The 20,015-nt window shown below is 39.1% G+C and overlaps 1 protein-coding gene across 1 annotated transcript in view; it reads right to left on the reverse strand.

Moving 5' to 3' along the window:
• Positions 1 to 19,202, reverse strand: part of SLC10A7 (solute carrier family 10 member 7) — a 263,505-nt gene extending 244,303 nt beyond the window's left edge. The window contains exons 1-4 of the mRNA XM_007472000.1: positions 18,887 to 19,202; positions 12,851 to 12,933; positions 6,312 to 6,448; positions 689 to 764 (exon numbers count right to left, since the gene is read on the reverse strand). Of these exons, the coding sequence (XP_007472062.1) occupies positions 689 to 764; positions 6,312 to 6,448; positions 12,851 to 12,933; positions 18,887 to 18,986 (396 nt within the window). The 5' untranslated portion in view covers positions 18,987 to 19,202. The remainder of the gene's footprint in view (positions 1 to 688; positions 765 to 6,311; positions 6,449 to 12,850; positions 12,934 to 18,886) is intronic.
• Between the last annotated feature and the right edge of the window lie 813 nt (positions 19,203 to 20,015).

A 20,015-nucleotide genomic window follows, 5' to 3' on the forward strand; every position in this document is an offset into this window, starting at 1 on the left:
GAAAAGGAGGAATAAGCTACTACAAAGCAGAGTTCCTCAGTATAAAGTCGTAGGGTCTTTCAGCCAAGAAAAACCACCTATAAGTAGCTCCCGAAATGGACAACTGCCGTCCCAATATACAAGCACTATTCTTTGGCCACAGTTTCCTAGTAGTTGAATAATTTCTTTGAACTCATCTTAGAAACCTGGCCTAATTTCTCCTTTTTTATATCATCTTCATTTGCCATTAAACTTATATTGACCCTTTTCCCATGAATTTAGTTTGCTAAAGACTAAGGAATGGCCGTGGCAAGTGTCCTCAGTTGATGAGTCTCGGATGTAAAAGTCCCTTGCCTTGGATTCACTGTCTTCTGTCTCCTCATTTCCCACTGAGGTAGAAAAATCACCATCTCTATTTCATTCACCTCCCTTGCTCTTCTCTTTGAAATCCTAAATTCCACTCATTATTGTCAATTTTAGCATCATCTTGAACATGAACTCACCCACTTCTTTCATAAGCTGCTATGGTTATGTGTTTTCTGTGACATGACTCCGTCATAAAATAGAATAGAATAGAATAGAATAGAATAGAATAGAATAGAATAGAATAGAATAGAAGAATAGAATAAAATAAAATAAAATAAAATAAAATATAAAATAAGAGCATAGCACCCACTTATGTTTAAACAAAGTTAGCCCTGTGACTTACCTCATTTCCACCAACTGCCTTGGTTAAAATCACTGCAGAAGACACAGGGGGAGGCATGCAACCTACTGTCTGCAACCTGAAAAAGAAAAAAATAAGCAACTATAAGTAGGCTTTTGTTTTCAATTATAAATAGTTTTCACTACATTCATTCTAAAATAGCAGAGCTGAGTAAATGAAAATAGGAGAATGTTTACTGATGCACATGACCTTTTGAGTTTAGACAATTCTATATGAGGCAACGTGGCTTAATACAGGCTCTCACTCCATTCCACAGACTTGGGTGATTTTATTTTTTAAATTATTTAAGGTCTTATACAATTCAAAAAACAGTCAGGTTATGGTGAGTGTAGTCATTGAAAGATAACGAAAATGGTTAATCATTTGGCAAGTATATATAGTCAGTTATTTTCAGGTATCTTTTCCTTAGATTTTTTATAGGAAGGTTTTTGGCAAAAATAAAACTTTAAAACCTCTTGCAGATTCTTTTCCACATAACAGCAATTCTCAAACTTTCATCTCATAAAAGACATTTTCATGCTGTTGTAATATCATTATAAAAATAGGCATGACACAATCATGTACTTCTTAGATTCAGACCCTACAGTAAATTCTAGTGTCTATTCTAAATTTGGTTTTTATTAAACTATGTGTATACTCCCAAGATTGTGACAAGAATTCTATTCTCTTAGTTTAGAATAGAAAACACATTGCATGACACGCAAATGAAATTATGAGTAGTAAATCCAAGTATTAAAGATAAACAACATTCCTCAGCATTCATACAGAATATATATTCTGGGGACAAAGCCCAACTAAAGTGGAAAGTTTATACAAGGAATCAAGGACACAGAGTATCTGACTAATATTTTGAATGTAGGATCACAGGTCATTTTAATTCACTTTTGTAATAATATATTGTCTAATCTTTATGCAATGAATTTATATTGGCTCTGAAGTAAGAAAAAATAAAAAGTTTTCATTAATTTTTGACTGAAAACTTAAGAAAAAACCTTATAGGGAACTTCCAGTTCAATTCACTTTAACATGGTCTTCTTTTAAGGTCTGTTTTCCCAAGTGATGCTGAAGTAGTCTGTCTGATTATGAATTCCCAACCTCTGAGCCTTCCTTGTAATCATTACCATCAACATCACTAATATTACTGAGATTTTACCATCTGTAGTAGATACTGTTCTAGACACTTTACTCATTTATTCCTCACAAGTATTTAAGATAAATACTATTATTATTCTCATTTTTACGAAAACTGAAGTTAAGACAGGAGTTAAATATATGACCAAATTCACAAAATCACCTATCTTGGGTTAAACTTTTATTCTGTAATCCAGGGCCGAAGGCTTACCAAGGCCTAACCCTCCAGGCTCTCCGCCTTCTGGCTTCTCTACCACCAATACAAAGAACAGGTCCTCTCAGGTATTTTCAATCGAACTTTTTCAATCTTTCCCTCTCATCTGGCCTCTTCCCCTCTATGTACAAAGAAGGAGAGTTCTCCATATCTTAAAAAAAAAATCTCTAAGATATATGCTGAATACATATACTTTCTACAGGTAGGACACTACACAAGGGTATAAAAAAAAGTATAAGACATCATTCCTGCCTTCAAGGAGGCAGAATATTTAACACACAAATGTAGATAACTAACCTCAAAATTAGTACTGTTGCCTCCTCAGGATGTAATAATACTTTTTCCACTGTGGCTCACTGTTGTGCTCTACCTCCAAGACCCCAAATTTCATTCTCTCTTTACTCCCCTGGAATCTGACTTATGCCCCTTCTAGTAAAAGCAGTAACCTTATAAGTAACCAACAATCTCCCAATCAAGAAATCCAACATCCTTTTCCCTGTATTCATTCTCCCTTCCTCCTTGCTTCTCAAAGCACTCTATTCTCTTGGTTGCCATAGTACAGTATCATTCTAATTTATCTCCTGTCTTTTAAACCAGCCCATTCAAGTATTTTCCTGTCTTCTTCTCAATCTTATTTGCAAATCTGAATCTATATGAATACTTACAAATTTCTATTGCTAACCCTAACCTCCAGTCCCAAATCTGTAGCTGTCGATGACTGCCACCATAAACAAAACATGTCTAATGTTGAATTTATGTATTTTCTAAGAAATCAATTTTGCCTCTCAATTAACCTATTTCTTCCAATGGGACAGCTTTTTTCCTAATGATCCAGTCTGAAACTTTGGAGTTAAGTGGAGTTCCACTCACTCTTAACAAACCAAACAATCGCCACAACCAACTTTCCATTCTTTTCCGTGACTATTGTCATCATCCCCCTTCAGATGCTTTTCGCCCAAGTCTGGACATTTCTAAATGCCTACTCAGTGCTCTCTCTACCTTCACTCTTTCTTTTTAACACAGCAAGGTAAGGAGTGTGAGCTCAGAATACATTTATCTCAGTGATTTAAACAGGACCTTGACGTAGAAGTCGGCAATTCCCTCCAGTTAACATACTAAGTGTGTACTCTCAAATTGGGAGGGGAAGGGAGAAAAAGTGAGTGAGGAAGAGCTTTCTCTAAGTGAGGTAGACTAAGTTTGTACTCCATTAAGTTTAATATCCTGAGCTGAGAATTGTATGCTTTTTTTTTTATTTAGCATACTGTGATTACATACTCTACTCTGCTCTGCTTATATACCCAGGACAATACTATCAGATAATCTTCTTTAATGACCATTTTCTAGCATGTTGTTCTCTTGTTTAGCACATTTAAGAATCCTGCATCATCTACAGATTCAAACTCAAACTCCTCATCCCAGTAGTTCCAGTCTTGCAACTTGGCCTTAAGGAAGCTTTTTATCTTTGTCTCCCACTAATGCCTCATGTTTGAATTCTCTCCTTTAGGAGTACACAACCCCTGCTGACCCTCTACCCCCTTAACTGATTACACCACTTATCTAACAAATCATATGCTGCCCCATTTTATTGGTTACTGTTTTATATATATGTATATATATCCTACATATCCAACTAAATTGGAAGTTCCCTGAATACAATGAAAATGAGTTAATATCTTCCAATTTCTTGAGTGCTCTCTACAGGGCAGATAGTTGGTAAATACTGGTTCTCTATATGCATCATACCTTGTTGCTCTAAAATGATGTCATCACATTTATGTAGCATTTTATGCTTTCTGGTGAAATTTTATATTCATTCTCTCAAACTCGATCTGGCCAAAACAGCACTCTTGATTTCCTGCTCTCGTCCCAACCTATTTCTCCCCCAGCTAAGAAAATGATGCCGCCAATCGGCCAGTGGCTCATACCCCGAATCCAGACTCCTCCCTGTCCTCTCTCCACAACCTATCCACTCATGGATACTGAGAGCTCTAATTTTAAAATATATCCTCCATACATCCATTTCTTTCCTCTGAGCTGCTCCCTCATCACACTAGCCTCCAAGCTGGTCTCCTAGCTTTCTCTCAGGCTCTTCTACTATCTATTCTTCATACAGGAACTAGAAGAATCATTTGCAAACATAAATCAGAACCATATTACTCTCTCATTTAAATCCCTCCTGTAGCTTCCTGAAGCACTCGAAATAAAAACGGAATGCTTTACAAGCCTACAAGCCTCTGCATGACCAGGATCCTAGCCATCTTTCCAACCCCAAGTCACATTATTTGTCCTCTATATCATCAGGCTTTGGCCATCATTGTCACTTTCCTGACCCTAGAATACACCAGGCTTGTTCCAGTCCTTAAACATTTTGTTTCCTTTACCTAGAACATTCTGCTCCCAGAACTCTGCAGTCTAAATTGATCACCAGCCTGTCCTCTCAACCATTCATATCACACAGTTTTACTCCAGATCACTTATCTCTATCTTGATCATCTTATTTATTGACAATCACACCTTGACGTGCAAAACTAACTTGCCAATTTTGTTCACTGCTGTTTCTCCAATACCTATGATAATTCCTGGCACATAGAAGGAGCTGAATAAATGACTTGAATAAATGAATGAATAAGTGATCTCAATTGATATCCCCACAGCATTACTAAGCAGGCAATAAAAGTATGATTATCCTCACTTTATACACATGGAAATTGAGGTTCAAGACTATTCAATGACTTCCCTAAAAGTCACATAGCAACTTAGGGACAAGGTCAGAGTGCAATCTTTAGGCTTTAAGTTCAGTGTTATAGTTGTTATACCATGATGCTAAAATGTGGTTAGTTTTAAACCACTTCAAATAATTTTTAAAAATCATCAAATCCTTTTAACAAACATGGCAACATTTTTTTTTTTTTTTGCGGTACGCGGGCCTCTCACTGCTGTGGCCCCTCCTGCCGCGGAGCACAGGCTCTGGACACGCAGGCCCAGAGGCCACGGCTCACGGGCCCAGCCGCTCCGCGGCATGTGGGATCTTCCCGGACCGGGGCACGAACCCGCGTCCCCTGCACCGGCAGGCGGACTCTCAACCACTGCGCCACCAGGGAAGCCCCATGGCAACATTTTTAATGGGAGAAAAGATTCTAATAAAAATCTATTGCTCTATTTACAACAGTCAGGACATGGAAACAACCTAAGTGTCCACAGACAGATGAATGGATAAAGAAGATGTGGCACATACATACAATGGAATATTACTCATCCATAAAAAGAAACAAAACTGAGTTATTTGTAGTGAGGTGGATGGACCTAGAGACTGTCATACAGAGTGAAGTAAGTCAGAAAGAGGAAAACAAATACCGTACGCTAACACATACATATGGAATCGAAAAAAAAAAATGGTTCTGAAGAACCTAGGGGCAGGACAGGAATAAAGATGCAAACGTAGAGAATGGACTTGAGGACACGAGGAGGGGGAAGGGTAAGCTGGGACGAAGTGAGAGAGTGGCATGGACATATGTACACTACCAAATGTAAAATAGCTAGCTAGTGGGAAGCAGACACATAGTACAGGGAGATTAGCTCGGTGTTTTGTGACCACCTAGAGAGGTGGGATAGGGAGGGTGGGAGGGAGACGCAAGAGGGAGGAGATATGGGGATATACGTATATGTATAGCTGATTCACTTTGCTTTACAGCAGAAACTAACACACCATTGTAAAGCAATTATACTCCAATAAAGATGTTAAAAAAATAAATTAAAAGCTAACATGAAAAAAAATCTATTGCTAATTCAATTATCCTATCAAACATAAAACAGAACAAGGGAAAAAGTAAATGTTTCTCCCCTCTATATATTTTTCTTTCCTATGCATTTTAAAAACACATACTATAGTCAACCAGTATCTGTATACATTTGGTAAGATATAGAACAAAAAAGTTAAAACACCCAATTGACAGCCTACATTACACACATGCACACAGACCTTACATCCTGTAGTGCCTTCCATTTTTCTCCCAACAGAAAATTGTCTCTCCTAGAACCTTATCATTTAGCAAGAGTGTATATTTTAAGATTCTTGTTATAAAATTCTTTAATGAAGTTCCTTAGTGAAACACTATCACTTTAAAGAATAATAATAATGTCAAAAGTGTTTTTATTTCCTTATATGACACATAAGCCCTTTTGTGTACAGTTGCCACAGAAATAATAATGTTACTAAAGATACCCCATTAACAGTGGACCCTTCAAAATATTTAAACATACCCTTTTAAAAGCCATTCATTGATGGGTGTGATTGACAAAAGCTGAAGAAGAAGCCATATTGCTGCTGGGAAGAATGCAAGTGTAAAGATCTGAATAAAAAGATGTAGTTTTATATGCACCAAAGCACTTGTCAGCTCCTGTGAAAATGAAGGACACAAAATAACAAAGGTAAGAAAACTATTTCTGAAGACAGACTGCTACCAAAACAACATCACATGAATTAGGTTATTTTTTTAATTGAGATATAATTGACATATAACATTATATTAATTTTAGGTATACACCATGAAGATTCATTGTCTATACTGCAAAATGACCACCACAATGAGTCTAGTTAATATCCATCAATGTGGAGTTATTTCAGAGCTAAAATTTTTACCTATAAGCATATGCATAAGAGACAGACTTTAAGAAAAAAAAGTGTTTAAAAAAAAAAGTTGTTCATGATAATTATAAAGTATTTTTCTATAAAATTTCTGAAGCATTCTAATTTCTTTCAAATACAGTATATCCCAACAATTCAGATTTGTAAAATTCTGGAACAGGACGAAGCTAACTACCTTTACACTAGTATAGATTTCAGAATTGTTGACACTGCAAACAAACATGTATGTTTAACTATTTAAAACAAAATCTTGTTTAAAAATTTTGGCAGGACCTAGAATTTTAATTAAATTTGATAATTAACCTCTGCTCATTACACCAGACCTAGCAAGGCCTCAATTTGGCAAGATGTTACTAAATCTACACACAAATCATAATTTTTAAAAATGTTTTCCCCAACAATATTCTACAATTCAAAAGGGCTTTTTCCCCCAAAATCTACTCACTAGATTTCTTTATTAACATTTACTGAATAGCAGCTCTGTGCCATGCCCTGAGCTTGCCACTTTATGTATGTTATCTCATTTAATCCTGACAACAACCCAGTTAAGAAGATATTATTATCCCTATTGTACTGATGAGGAAATTGAGATTGAGAGTGAAGCTCAGAATCAAACCCATTTCTGGCATTCTACCAAACCCACTCACTCCTGCTTCTCCCACCATGTCACACCGCTGCCCCAGGAGAGAAAAGATTTGCATGAATCATGACACACCAGGCACATACTGTAAGTCTCACAGCTAAAAAGGGATACTCGGTAAACTTTGGGATTTCAATATGTACAAACCAACAAACGTTTACATTTGAATTTCTTTGAGTTATGTGGTTATTCAGCAAAAATAAAACAAATTCAGAAAGTAGTAGAATATAAAACATGCAGGCAGTCATTAAACACATTCAAAGTTGCCAGAGATTCACTGGTTTATAAACATAGCACTGTCATGTCCCCCACCTCCCTTAGTTCAAGTAAGTCATGAACTAGCTTCAGAGACATTAGCCAAAGTTCATGGTGTAATAAACAGTAGGTTAATGCAGACTCATTCACTGGTCACCACTTTCTGCAATCTGTCTCATCAGTTCCCACCATTAATCTCCCTTCACGTCACACAGCAGTTCCAGTTTAATCACAATACGTCCCTAATGGCATCTATGGAACTTCTGGAAATCTGGGTCTAATGCAGGACAACTGGGAAACACTGTGCAGACTGGAAGCCACACTGGGTCCATGGATCAGAGCTAACATAAAAGGAGCCATCTTTACAATGAACCAGAAATTGCACCCCAGAGAAAACTTGAGCACCAGCAGTTCCAAGAATTCTCAGCAGTCTTGAAACCAAATCTCACACAAATACACTCAGAGGCATTCTTAAATACCAAATAAATATCAGTGGGTTTTTTATTTTCAAAAAATGAAAATAAAATGATTAGCCAGAAGGCAGTAACAAAGGCATTTGTATACACTTCTCATAGGAATATAAAACGCCGTAACTTTTCTGAAAAGTAATTTGGGAGACTATCTCAAGGACTGTAATAGGATTCATACTCTTGGACCCCAAAATTTTATGTCGAGGCATTTCTCCTAAGGATATAAAAAGTGGTTACAAGCATTTATATATAGAACTGGTTGATAGTCACAGCATTATCTATTACAGTAAAATCTGGAAACAACTTATATGTCCAAAAGTGAGGAAATAACTAAATAACTTAAGGTAGCAGCAGAGTGTTAAGAGCTATTAGAAACTATGTTAAAACTGTGTAGACAAGGTTGTAGAAGTTCAGGGTCTCTCCCTACTTAACCAACAGGTGTCTCTACATAGACCAACCTAGCAACTCATTCCTTCAGGCGGCAAACACTTACCCAGCACCTGCCTCCTTTCTAGGTACTTGGACTATCTCTCACAACTCAAACTTCACATATCATCTGACCCAGCAATCCTACTTCGAGGAATTAATCCTTCATACATATTCCCAAATGTAGGAAATGACATATTTTTAGGTTATCCTTTGCAGAATGTTTATAACAGCAAAACCCCATAAGTTACCTAAATGCCATTCAAGAGAAGATGAGGAAAATATATCAAGACACATTCAAAAATGGAATATTTTTCAGCACCCAAAAAGAAACAGGGAGTTTTTTAATGTGTTGATATGAAAAAACCTCCAAGATATGTGTTTTGAGTAAAATAAGGTAAGGTGGCAAATGGTATAAAACACCACAGTTTGACAGGGGCGGGGGGTGATACACATATGTTTGTTTTGCATAGAATATCTCCAGAAAGACACACAGAAACTGTTACCATTGGTTGTCTCCAGAGACGAGAACTGAATATTTAGTAGAGGGGTAAAAAGAAGACTTCTCATCGTATATACTTTTGTACCTTTTGATTTATGATCACAAAAGTAAATAAAATATAAATTATCTTATTTTCAAATATGAAGAAAAATTAAATGAAATATATTACATGGAAAATTACTATTATACACTGTCACGTATTAAAAATAAAATTGTATGTGTATATTTATGCAAGTATGTATATACATATATACACATATATGCATATATACAATTTTTTAAGTATTTTATTTTTAAAGTAGTCTCTATATAAAAAATGCTTTTAGGGGAAAAAAGGGCTAAAATACACACAAATGTTAACAGCAGTTATTTTTATTCTTTCTAATCTTTCTACATGGGGAAAGACTACTTTTGTAATCATGAAAAAAGTTATAAAAAGTAAAATGTAGTTAGAAAACACTAGTTGATCTGAAAAATGACAGTAGAAACAACTGATATTGTATCAAAATAATGGAACAGTGGGCTTCCCTGGTGGCGCAGTGGTTGAGAGTCCGCCTGCCAATGCAGGGGATGCAGGTTCGTGCCCCGGTCTGGGAGGATCCCACGTGCCGCGGAGCGGCTGGGCCCGTGAGCCATGGCTGCTGAGCCTGCGCGTCCGGAGCCTGTGCTCCACAATGGGAGAGGCCACAACAGTGAGAGGCCCACGTACCGCAAAAAAAAAAAAAAAATAATGGAACAGTAAAGAACCCAGCAAAATGAATCACAAAGGGCCACTATGTTGGGTCCTCAGGGGCTTCTTAACAACAGGGAAATAACAGACATGAAGTGTTTCCAAGAAAGATTTTCAAGACTGTCACAAAAACCCAGTGTTCTATATTTTCTATACCTTCTTCATACAACCTTAAAGATAAAATAAGTTTGCACTGGAAAAGAAAAAGCAAGTAAACACTATAAAATTCAAAATAGTATTATTCCATACATATCCATGTAGAATTGAGGGCCACATACTCAAATAAATACCATCATGAATAACTGAAGAGTTGATTCCACATGACATTTTATTTATTCACATGTAATACAGGTCGAATTCCATTAAAATAAACTTAAGGAGATACTCCACATACCAGGGCCTCACTGACAGCATCAAGAATCGCTTAAAATCAGAGGCTCTGAATGGGACTTAGAAATATTTTCATTACATACCAATTTCCCTCCTAACCCTTATTTGACCTTTATTGGATTTGCTTTCTGAGAGTCAGCCTCATAGCTCTGGGCTGGAAACAAGCAGCAAGAACCTCAATTTTAGAATTTGCTGTATTTATTTCTAAGCTGATGGGATTTTTAAAAAATGATCTGTTTCGGAAAATAAAGGAAAGCCAGTATATTCTGGCCTAGTGGGGACCCTTTTCACGCCCTGAGTTTCCTGCTCATCTTTGCTTCTGTCCCGAGCCAAGTACAAGTGCACAAGGTGGCAGTGCCTTGTGGCCACAGGTGCTAAACAGGTACTTGTTTAAATGAGATTGGTCTTGTCACAGTCTCTTAAATAACAAATCCTCTGAAACTGTAGATTTGAAGTTCGTTAAATATGAAATATATTTCGAATGTGACCTTATTGCATTTCACTACAACAAAATTTCAGAAACCACTTCAACAGGTATGTCACAAACTAGAAATCAACAGTCATGAAACCTAAGATTTAGCATTAAATCTTTTCAGCGTGAAGTATTAACACAGTCCTTCATAACTTTAATAAATGAACAAAACAAATTTGAGAATATACATCATTACATCAATGTATAAGTAATACTTCATGAAATGTTCACTATAAATCAAACTTGAGTGGGGCCAATGTAAATGCTTTCAAATAAACGCAAGTTGATTATAACCTACGGTTTCCTGTGCGCAAAAATGCACTGTTCCAGCACCTAACAGGATACAAAAATAGTAGTCCCAGCTGAAATTAGTTTGTTAACTAGAAAACAAATTGTTACAATCTTGTTATTGAAACAAGATTGTTAACTAGAAAACAAATAACAAGAAGTTCACTGCCTGCTAACTTACACCTGTTTGGTTGCCCGGGAAATTAACAGGGCTTAGAGATGGTTTAACATTACAGAATGATGCAATCTAGGGCATCTTAAGTTAAACGGATCTTGAAAATGACTTAATGTTGTATTAGCTTGAAAAGGGCCTTTAATATGCAAGAAGTGGCTTTGATGGCTATTTAGATACCACAGTAAAGCACAGGATCAAGGCATTTCATCGTTAGATCCCAATTAGCTAGATGATTCTGAAGGTTTCCTAGGTGCTTACAGAAGAATTTGGTCCTTAGAGAAATGCTGCTAAGTACGAACTTCTTCCTTCTCCAACTCCTGCATCCCGCAAAGTTGGCTGCTTGACAGAAGAGCATTAAGCAAGAAGGTAAAGGAGTGAGAGAATCAAATCTTGCCAGATTTCCCATGGCATAAAGAACAGCTGTAGCCATTAAGCAGCCACCAGGGGACGTAGTTAGAGCAACGTCCCAAGTAGAGGACTTGGGTAAGGCAGCTGCTCCACAAAGAGCATCAGACAAGGCCAGCAGGAAGACCTCCAGGGAAGCTCAGTCCAGCACCACAGGAGTGGCAACGTATCACTGGGTCCCACATTTGAGAACCAGCAGGAGAACTCAGGCGTTGACAGAAAAAGCCTGTGCCCCCTTAAGCACTAACCATAGTCCTTTATTGCAATATAATTTCCAAAAACTAGAATTCAACATATTTAGGAAATCCTGTTCCATGTCAGTTTTCAAAAGAGCAAGTAATTAGTGAGACGATTTCAAATTCTTGAGACAAAATTCCTCAGACACTACACGGGGATCCCATTTACATCAAAAATGCCCCATTGATAAGATTTATACCAACCTGACAACTACAGAATACATAAATTTAGTAAAACCATGTTTTTTCCACGTCACTACTAGGATGGTCAAAGAAGACGGTAACTAAATTTGGTCTTCATTCAAAGCACACTTCAAAGAAAATAAAATAAATAAAGACAAGGCATAATGCTGAAACATATTTTACAGCCATTTCTAAAAAAACCCAAAATCCTGACATAGTAAGATTTCCCTGTCTACGTAAGAATAAGCATCTTAGAATGACAACTTTAGAAACTCAATGTAATTTCTTCAAAAGTAAACAGGTATTTTCTCCTCTTTTTTTCTTCTACTACAATTCAAAAGAGAATCATAAATTCTACTCATTCCTCTCTTGGATGTAAAAATGCCTGGATTTGTTTAATTCTATAAGAATCCCATATTTAGTGACACCTAGATCAGTAAATAACATTACCTGTGTGTCTTCATAATAGATTGTGGCTTAGTATGAAATATTCCAGCATTTCTCTTAAAACATTTATTAATATGTAACAGATATACCAGCAAAGAATATACTTTAAAAAAATTAGTTAAAAATTATAACATAACAAGCATCACTTGAGCAGCATAAGTCCTGGAAGCAAAAGATGATCCACAAGTTATGGAAACCTAACTAAACATCAGTAACTCCAGTGCGCCTCAGTGCCACTATAGTGACCACCACAATCTGAGGAAGACCTGAAGTAGATGTTTCAGTTCAGTTGTTGTACTGAAAACATAACCACTATAAACACACCCTTATTCTCCATGTCGCCCAGCTATGCAGTATCTATAATATATAGGTACAAAACGCAAGTCCTTTGCTGCAGTCCAAGTTCTCTTCTGTGATAGTGAAGCTTCAGACTGTACCTACACACGGCTTTACAAAAGGAGTCTGAAATTTCAGAAGAGTAAGCACGAATTAAATTTTTCTCCCTACTTTTCATGTGCCCCGTAGTTGACAGTACCTCCGTATTTAATGATAATCCACTGTTAAAGAATATTGTTGCGACAGCAATGTAGGAGACAGTTATTTCTGGCATCAGTGGTCCTAAAGAGAGAGAAATGAATCACTGTTAGATAGGCACTTCCTGTAGATAACTTGATGTGAAAGGAGAATCCATTGCAGAAGAATAAACGGTACTTTAAATCTCGGTGTCGCCGCTAATATACTAATGTCCTGACAGAGTTAAGTGTTTGCTGTGATGCAGCCTAACTCCAGAGAGGATTTTCCAGATGGGCGAAGACCACGGTTGTCCAGTGCAGCGCAGTATCCTCAGAGCAGAAAAATGAAAACAAATGCTGCTCTCACACGGGAGAGCAAATAGGCCGCATCTTTCCATATTAGGTCCTCTAATTTTATCTGCCATAGTAAATGTCAGCCCTGCCGACATTTTGATTTCTGAATTCTAGCCACCAGAGTAAGTTCTGGGGAAAAAAAATTTCTGTTGTTTTAAGCCACCCAGTTTGTGGTAATTTATTGTGGCAGCGCTAGGAAATGAACACACTCCCTCAAGCCAAACAACAGGACCACATCATGGTTCCTCCATTGCCTGTAACCCTCCACCATTCCAATAGATACTGCTCAGCAGTATCCGCAAGCTGGGGAAAAATCACCACTCAGTCAGTCAACAGATATTCATTGAGCAACCACAAGGCTACATTTTAGGCATTTGTAGCACATCAATGAATAAAAGAAACAAAGAGCTCCTCAAACACTGCAATACCTAAGTGTCCACCAACAGATGAATGGATAAAGAAGATGTGGCACATATATACAATGGAATATTACTCAGTCATAAAAAGAAACGAAATTGAGTTATTTGTAGTGAGGTGGATGGACCTAGAGTCTGTCATACAGAGTGAAGTAAGTCAGAATGAGAAAAACAAACACCGTATGCTAACACATATAAGAAAAAAAATCTAAGGAAACAAAAAAAGGTCATGAAGAACCTAGGGGTAAGATGGGAATAAAGACACAGACCTACTAGAGCATGGACTTGAGGATATGGGGAGGGGGAAGGGTACGCTGTGACAAAGTGAGAGAGTGGCATGGACATATATACACTACCAAACGTAAGGTAGATAGCTAGTGGGAAGCAGCCGCATAGCACAGGGAGATCAGCTCAGTGCTTTGTGACCACCTAGAGGGGTGGGATAGGGAGGGTGGGAGGGAGGGAGACGCAAGAGGGAAGAGATATGGGAACATATGTATACGTATAACTGATACACTTTGTTATAAAGCAGAAACTAATATACCACTGTAAAGCAATTATACTCCAATAAAGATGTTAAAAAAAATGATAATCAAGTTTGGGGATCTTGAGTTCTATAGTGGAGACTATAGTTAATAATACCATTTTGTATACAGTAGATCTTAAATGTTCTCATTATAACAACAACAAAAAAAAATGGTAATTATGTGAGGTGAAGGATGTGTTAACTAACTTGATTGTGGTAATCATTTTGCATATCTAAAATCATCACATTGTACACCTTAAACTTATTCAATGTTATATGTTAATTATATCTCAATAAAGCCGGAAAAAAGAAAAAAAATACACTGCAACACATTCTTTTAGATACCTGGCACTATGATCTGAGAAAAGGCAGCAAAAGGGAGAAGGTAGGGGAAGAGGCATTACACTTCAGGGCAGTGAAAGTGGTTCAAAAACTTAAAAAGAAGTATATTTTTCCCCCCATACTTGTGAGTGAATCTGTCTCAGCTGCTCACACTTTAAAATAATATTTCCTCAAAAGCTGAGGAAGGTGATTCAGGAGCAGATTTGAAAGTCAAGGAATCTGGCTTGTTTTGGAAGTAAATGCCTTCCAGGAATTTTTAATATCCTGTTTGTTTTTTTTCAAACTCATATCCTTTTTCTTTTCCTCCAACCCCTTGTTTTTTGTGAGACCCATTTTTGTCAACTGTGCTGCCATCCACAGTGGTACCCCAGATTTTCTCTATAGGGTGGGTTATAGTTAGCAGTATATTTGCAAGCAAGAGCTAGGCGATGCGTCCAAAGATGCATCTCCATAGCAAGCACATGGCATTGACTTAGACCACATGTTTCTTTGGGGCAGCTAAAGCATCTACCTTAGTTAGCCAACAACTGGATTTTTTAAGAAGGTAACTCTTCCTACGCTCCATGCACATATATATATAAATACACATGGTAGCTATTAGCTAACTGGCATAATTCAGTGGAATGATTCCTTACTTTGAATGTCTTAAATCCTAGAGACAGGGTATACTGTTTATTTTTATATTGTTTTTTGTATTAGATGCACATCCAAATAACTAATCCACGAAGGGACCTGGTGAGGCTCTTCCAGGGCTACCTACAATGTACCTTTTTAAAAGGGAAGGAGGAATTAATTCTTATCAGGGGAAACCTAAGACCCCTTTGAGACAGCTGCTAATGAATCGCCCACGGTGTGAATGCAGAACTAGAAGCAGGCAGGGCTGAAATAAAAAACTGGTAAATATTTGCACAGAGGTGAGAGTTGAAACTACGCTATGAAATGGTATGTGGCCCCTCTCCAAGGTAATGATTATATCCTCCAAGTCATGAAAATAACCAGATTCAGATCTTGAGAAGGCTACAAAGCACAAAGTGGAAATATAAGTTTTAACTCTTCCTTAAACCAAAGCAAAAAAAAAAAAAATGTTTATCAGTGAAAATGGAATGGAGTAGCAACATCAAAAGAAAAATTGGCCGTAAAAAATGAAGCAATTTTGGGACTTCAAGCCCATGCTTTTTATTGTGGGAGTGGAGTGTGGGGAAAGAAGACGATCTGGAATGTTTAGGAATGCAAGGAACTATTACCGTTTCATCAAATCTACTTATCTAGTAAATTTCACTCCTAAACCTAATCTAAGGTATTCATGCTAATATTCTTAAGTTTATACAGTAGCATGTTTCTGGTTATGCTTTCTTAATGCAAAAATGAAGCAATTTCCTTTTTAGGATTTATGTCTTAATTAATGGCAAAAATTTCAGTTAAGATGCAGGTAGAAATGAGACGCTTAATCTGTACTTCCAAAGAAGTAAGGCTTTCTCTTGGAGAATGAATGGCACAGTGTTGAACTCTGGTAAACTCTAAGATGTGCATAGCTCAGGGCTCCCCTGGGTGGAAATGAAAGAGTATCTACACTTCAGGATCTACAATTTACATCTCCTGTGGCTCTTTACTTTCAACCTTCTGTACATTTTAAAATGAAATGTAACTGAGTAAAAAGAACAGGGAACTAAAAATTAAATTTTCCACGCTAGTACCTGTTACACTTTTTCCCATATGGAAAGTCATTCAACTTCTCTCACTTCAGGGTTCCCACCTCTATGAATTTCCTGCCATACATAACTCACCCACTGGCTATAAAGATTGTTTTTAAAGGGAGGGCAGAGCAAAGGCGTGATCCTTTAAGTGTAGAAGTCTTACACTTCAAAATAGAGTCATTAAGGTATTGATCCAGGTAAAGGTGAAGTGAGCATCTTAAGTTGAAAACAATCAAAACTTTCTACTGAAGAGAAAAGAATGTCTAGAAAACTGTTCGACTGAAAATTGTTCAGTCAATGTGAGCGCAGTAAAGATGCACACGCATTCTAGTGTACAGACCCCAAAATGGAACTTCTGACTAAAAGTGACAAGCAAAAAGAGATGCTTTAGATCATGCTGTAGAGCAGAAGAGGACAGACCACTTTCAGCCACCATTACTCTCCTGGTTCCTAGATTTTTGTTGTTTTAACTGATGGGGTCAAAGTGTTATTTGGTACCATTAGGAAGTGTGTTTTTATTGAAGAAGTTTTACAGGTGGGAAGGTCAACTGAGGCACCAAGAACTTAGCCTGACAGCTTATATAAGAAATCCCAAACAACTGTTTGTTTAACTTTTGTTTTTAGAAACAGTAACTTTTACACTTGGACAGATCTCAAAAAAATCACATGAATATACGGTTGTCTAATATTACCTGATTCTGCTTCTTTTGGCCTAAAACTCAGGGCATGGAAACCAGCTTTATTACAGAGAGCCTTTCTTTATAATGGTTATTCATTTTTAGCGATTTTTTGCCAAGAATATTTGGATGGATGTTGCAACTGGTATGAAGTAAGGGGGAATCCTGGTCCCCAGTCCTACCTCTTCCCTAAGCTAGCTAACCTGACCTAGGGTGAGTCACCTGACCTGAGGCCTCAGTATCTTCAGCTGTAAAAGAAGCATGTTGGCTTAAAATAAAGTTCCCTCAGCTCTTAACAGTCTCCTCTTTCATAATTAAACAAACAAACACTCCTAGATTAATGGCATAAGGACTAGTGAAAATGGGAAACAATATTTCTAAGATACAGTAATTCCCAAAACTTCAAGAAGCAGAGTCTGAGGGAACAAATAAGATTACAGAATCTATCTCGCACAGGCCACTGTGGGGAAGCCCTAGGGAAATGATCCAGCAATCAACAACTCTCCTTCCCACTGAGCAGCCCAGGAATATAAAAGGAATTTTACCAAACCTAATCTCTGCAGGTCTCAACTTAAAGATCACACATCACCTGTAATTTCACCTTAACACTGAGCGAATCAGAGCACTAACCCTAGAAGCTATAAAGTCTGCAAGTGAAGCTAGTGAAATCTACATTCTAGATCACCACAAAGACGCTCCCTAACATTCTTACTACCTGGCTAGCTGCAGGGACAGGGAACTCATTGGACAGAACCTAAATACCAACCTTCACAAGTTTCCCCAAAGCTCACAGAGAAACTATGTCAGATGAGAAACTGGTATCGTCAGCAGGGTAACCCAAACAGCTTTACTCTCACAGTTACCCACCCCTCCACATTTTGTACTAAGTCGAACATAGAAGAACATAAAACAAACCAAAAAGTTTGAATCCCCACTACCTTTGTCCAAAAAATTCCTTTTAAATGTTCTCTGAAGCTACCTCTATCTAAATGGAGGTATTGAGGGTAGAGGGTAGAAGGAACCACTGTTCTCCTGAGAGATCATTTCATTCACTTCCATCATGTTTGAACAAAAAGGTTCAAATAACTTCAAATATCCTCCTGACAGCTTCCTAGCATAAAGATTGTGTGTGCTCACTTCGGTTCTTATCTGTCCTTGCAGGTGTAAAACATGTCAATAAGCGTGAAAACTGCTAAACAAGGTCAAACAGACAATGAACTGAAGAAATTCAATTAATGTTTATGAAAAGTGGGACATGATTGTCTAAGGGTGGGAGGAGGGGGTCGGGGGGCATGAAAGGCTAACGGTATTTCCAGTCGTTTCCACCAATGCCCATCCACACATGACAAGGATCCCACAATTCAGAGATCTGGGTGTGATTTTTAGCCCACCTACATTTCCTTGCCAAAATACACACTACACACATGATGGTCTAACACAGCCTGGATCTGTGAAACTGCTAAAGGTAGCAATTGAGTCCTGGCAGCACACGGAAGCAGTTGAGTGCAACGTGTCAGTCGGTTTGAGAGTTTGTGGAGCGGCAGGAACTGCAGCAAATCATCACCCTCCAACATGTGGGCCAACAAATCTGAGTTGGAAGAGGAATGGGTGTCCCTTTTTCTTCCCCCACTCCTTTTTTTTTTTTAACATGGGGGAGGGGAGTGTCGGAAACAGACAAGGTAATGGTGTCCACTCCAAGATAGATAAGGAACTCTTGGCAACCTAGCGTCCCTTGGGATAGGATGCTACTTTGAAGGCAAATAAGTTTCATTCTCGGTAACCTCACTCCTTGACACTAAGGATACTCATTGATTGTTCGCGGAAAAGGCAACCTGCGTTCAAATTCCCTTGCCCCATTCCTAATTATAAATCCTCTCTGGGGCTGGCAAATTAAAAAATCAGCAAGAGGGCCAAAAGACACCTTGGACTGGTCAGTGACCCTAAGAGAGGCAGACACTCCCCAATTGCGGTCTCCCCTCCTTCCCAAGACTCGCAAATTAGCTCTGAAGTGGGAATCGCAGTGGAGCATATGCAGAGGTGCAGCACTTACCCCCATTCACCCCTATGGACGGCTCCAGCTTTGCTCCGGCGATCGCCAATACTATTCCAATCATGAACCATTCTTTCCTCATTCTCTCCAGTAGCCTCATGTTTGTTAGGGTGGGTGGGTTTTGTTTATTTGTTTGGCTTTTTTTCTTTTTAAGCTGCTATCGCTTAATCCCCGGGGCGTCTCCACACTTTCCACGGTCCCACCTGACATGCAGCAGAGCAAGTCAAATTGCTACTTGTAAATTAAAGACCGGGGGGTTGCTCCGGCTGCTTTGAGGAGGGCTGCGAGTAGTAGTATCCAGTGACAGGAGAGTCTCACTGAGCGCCGCCATCACTACCGTGTGCCTACTAATAGACACGCAAAAGCCACCGCGGCTCCGGCTGCGCCTCCCAGCCCTCTGAAGCGGACGTTTGGGCCAGGCCGGCCGGCGCAAGCGATCGAGGAAGGGAAGCTGGCCGCCGAGTAGGGCTGACAGACTCGCCACCGTCAAGACCTGTGGAACCTTAGGAATGACAGGGGCGGGGAGTGGCGTGAGGCGCCACAGCCTCCTGGCTCTGTCAAGGGTCCGGCTCCAACAAACATTTAGACACAGCCCCCCGCGCCCCTGGAATACATCCATGGAGAGACGCTTTTTGGCTTCGCCTGGAGCCTGCGATAAGGGCTAGCGTGCGCTTGGGGCAGGGATTTCTCGGTCGGCAGCTGCGGCGGCGGGATACAGGTTTTTTTAGGTGGCGAGCTTCTTCGAGGCATTACGACGCTTCCTCGACGCCGGCGATGACGTGTACGCGGGGGGGAAGGGGAGGCCGCTCGCGGTCTCCTAGTCCCCGCCGGAGCCTCTGGAGTTAGCCATGCTCATACCCCGGCGCGGGAAAGCGGCACCCCAGTGCGGGTAGCTTTAGCCCCGGAAATGGGTTGAGAATTGGACACCGAGCCGATGCCCACATACGTAGCAGCGTTGCAGCCCGGGAGGGTGGGCGGTACCCCCAGGTCGGTCATCCGCGGGTGGGCGCCGGGCCCCGACCCCCTTCGCCATCACCAGCCCCGGAGTGGGGACTGCAGAGGTTCAGCCCCCTATTGGGAAGCGGGGACCACATCTTCCTTTGGGGATGGTGGGTGAGTGCTTGAGCTC

This window comes from Lipotes vexillifer, unplaced genomic scaffold, assembly GCF_000442215.2.
Source record: "Lipotes vexillifer unplaced genomic scaffold, Lipotes_vexillifer_v1.1 scaffold269, whole genome shotgun sequence".
NCBI classification, from domain to species: domain Eukaryota; kingdom Metazoa; phylum Chordata; class Mammalia; order Artiodactyla; family Lipotidae; genus Lipotes; species Lipotes vexillifer.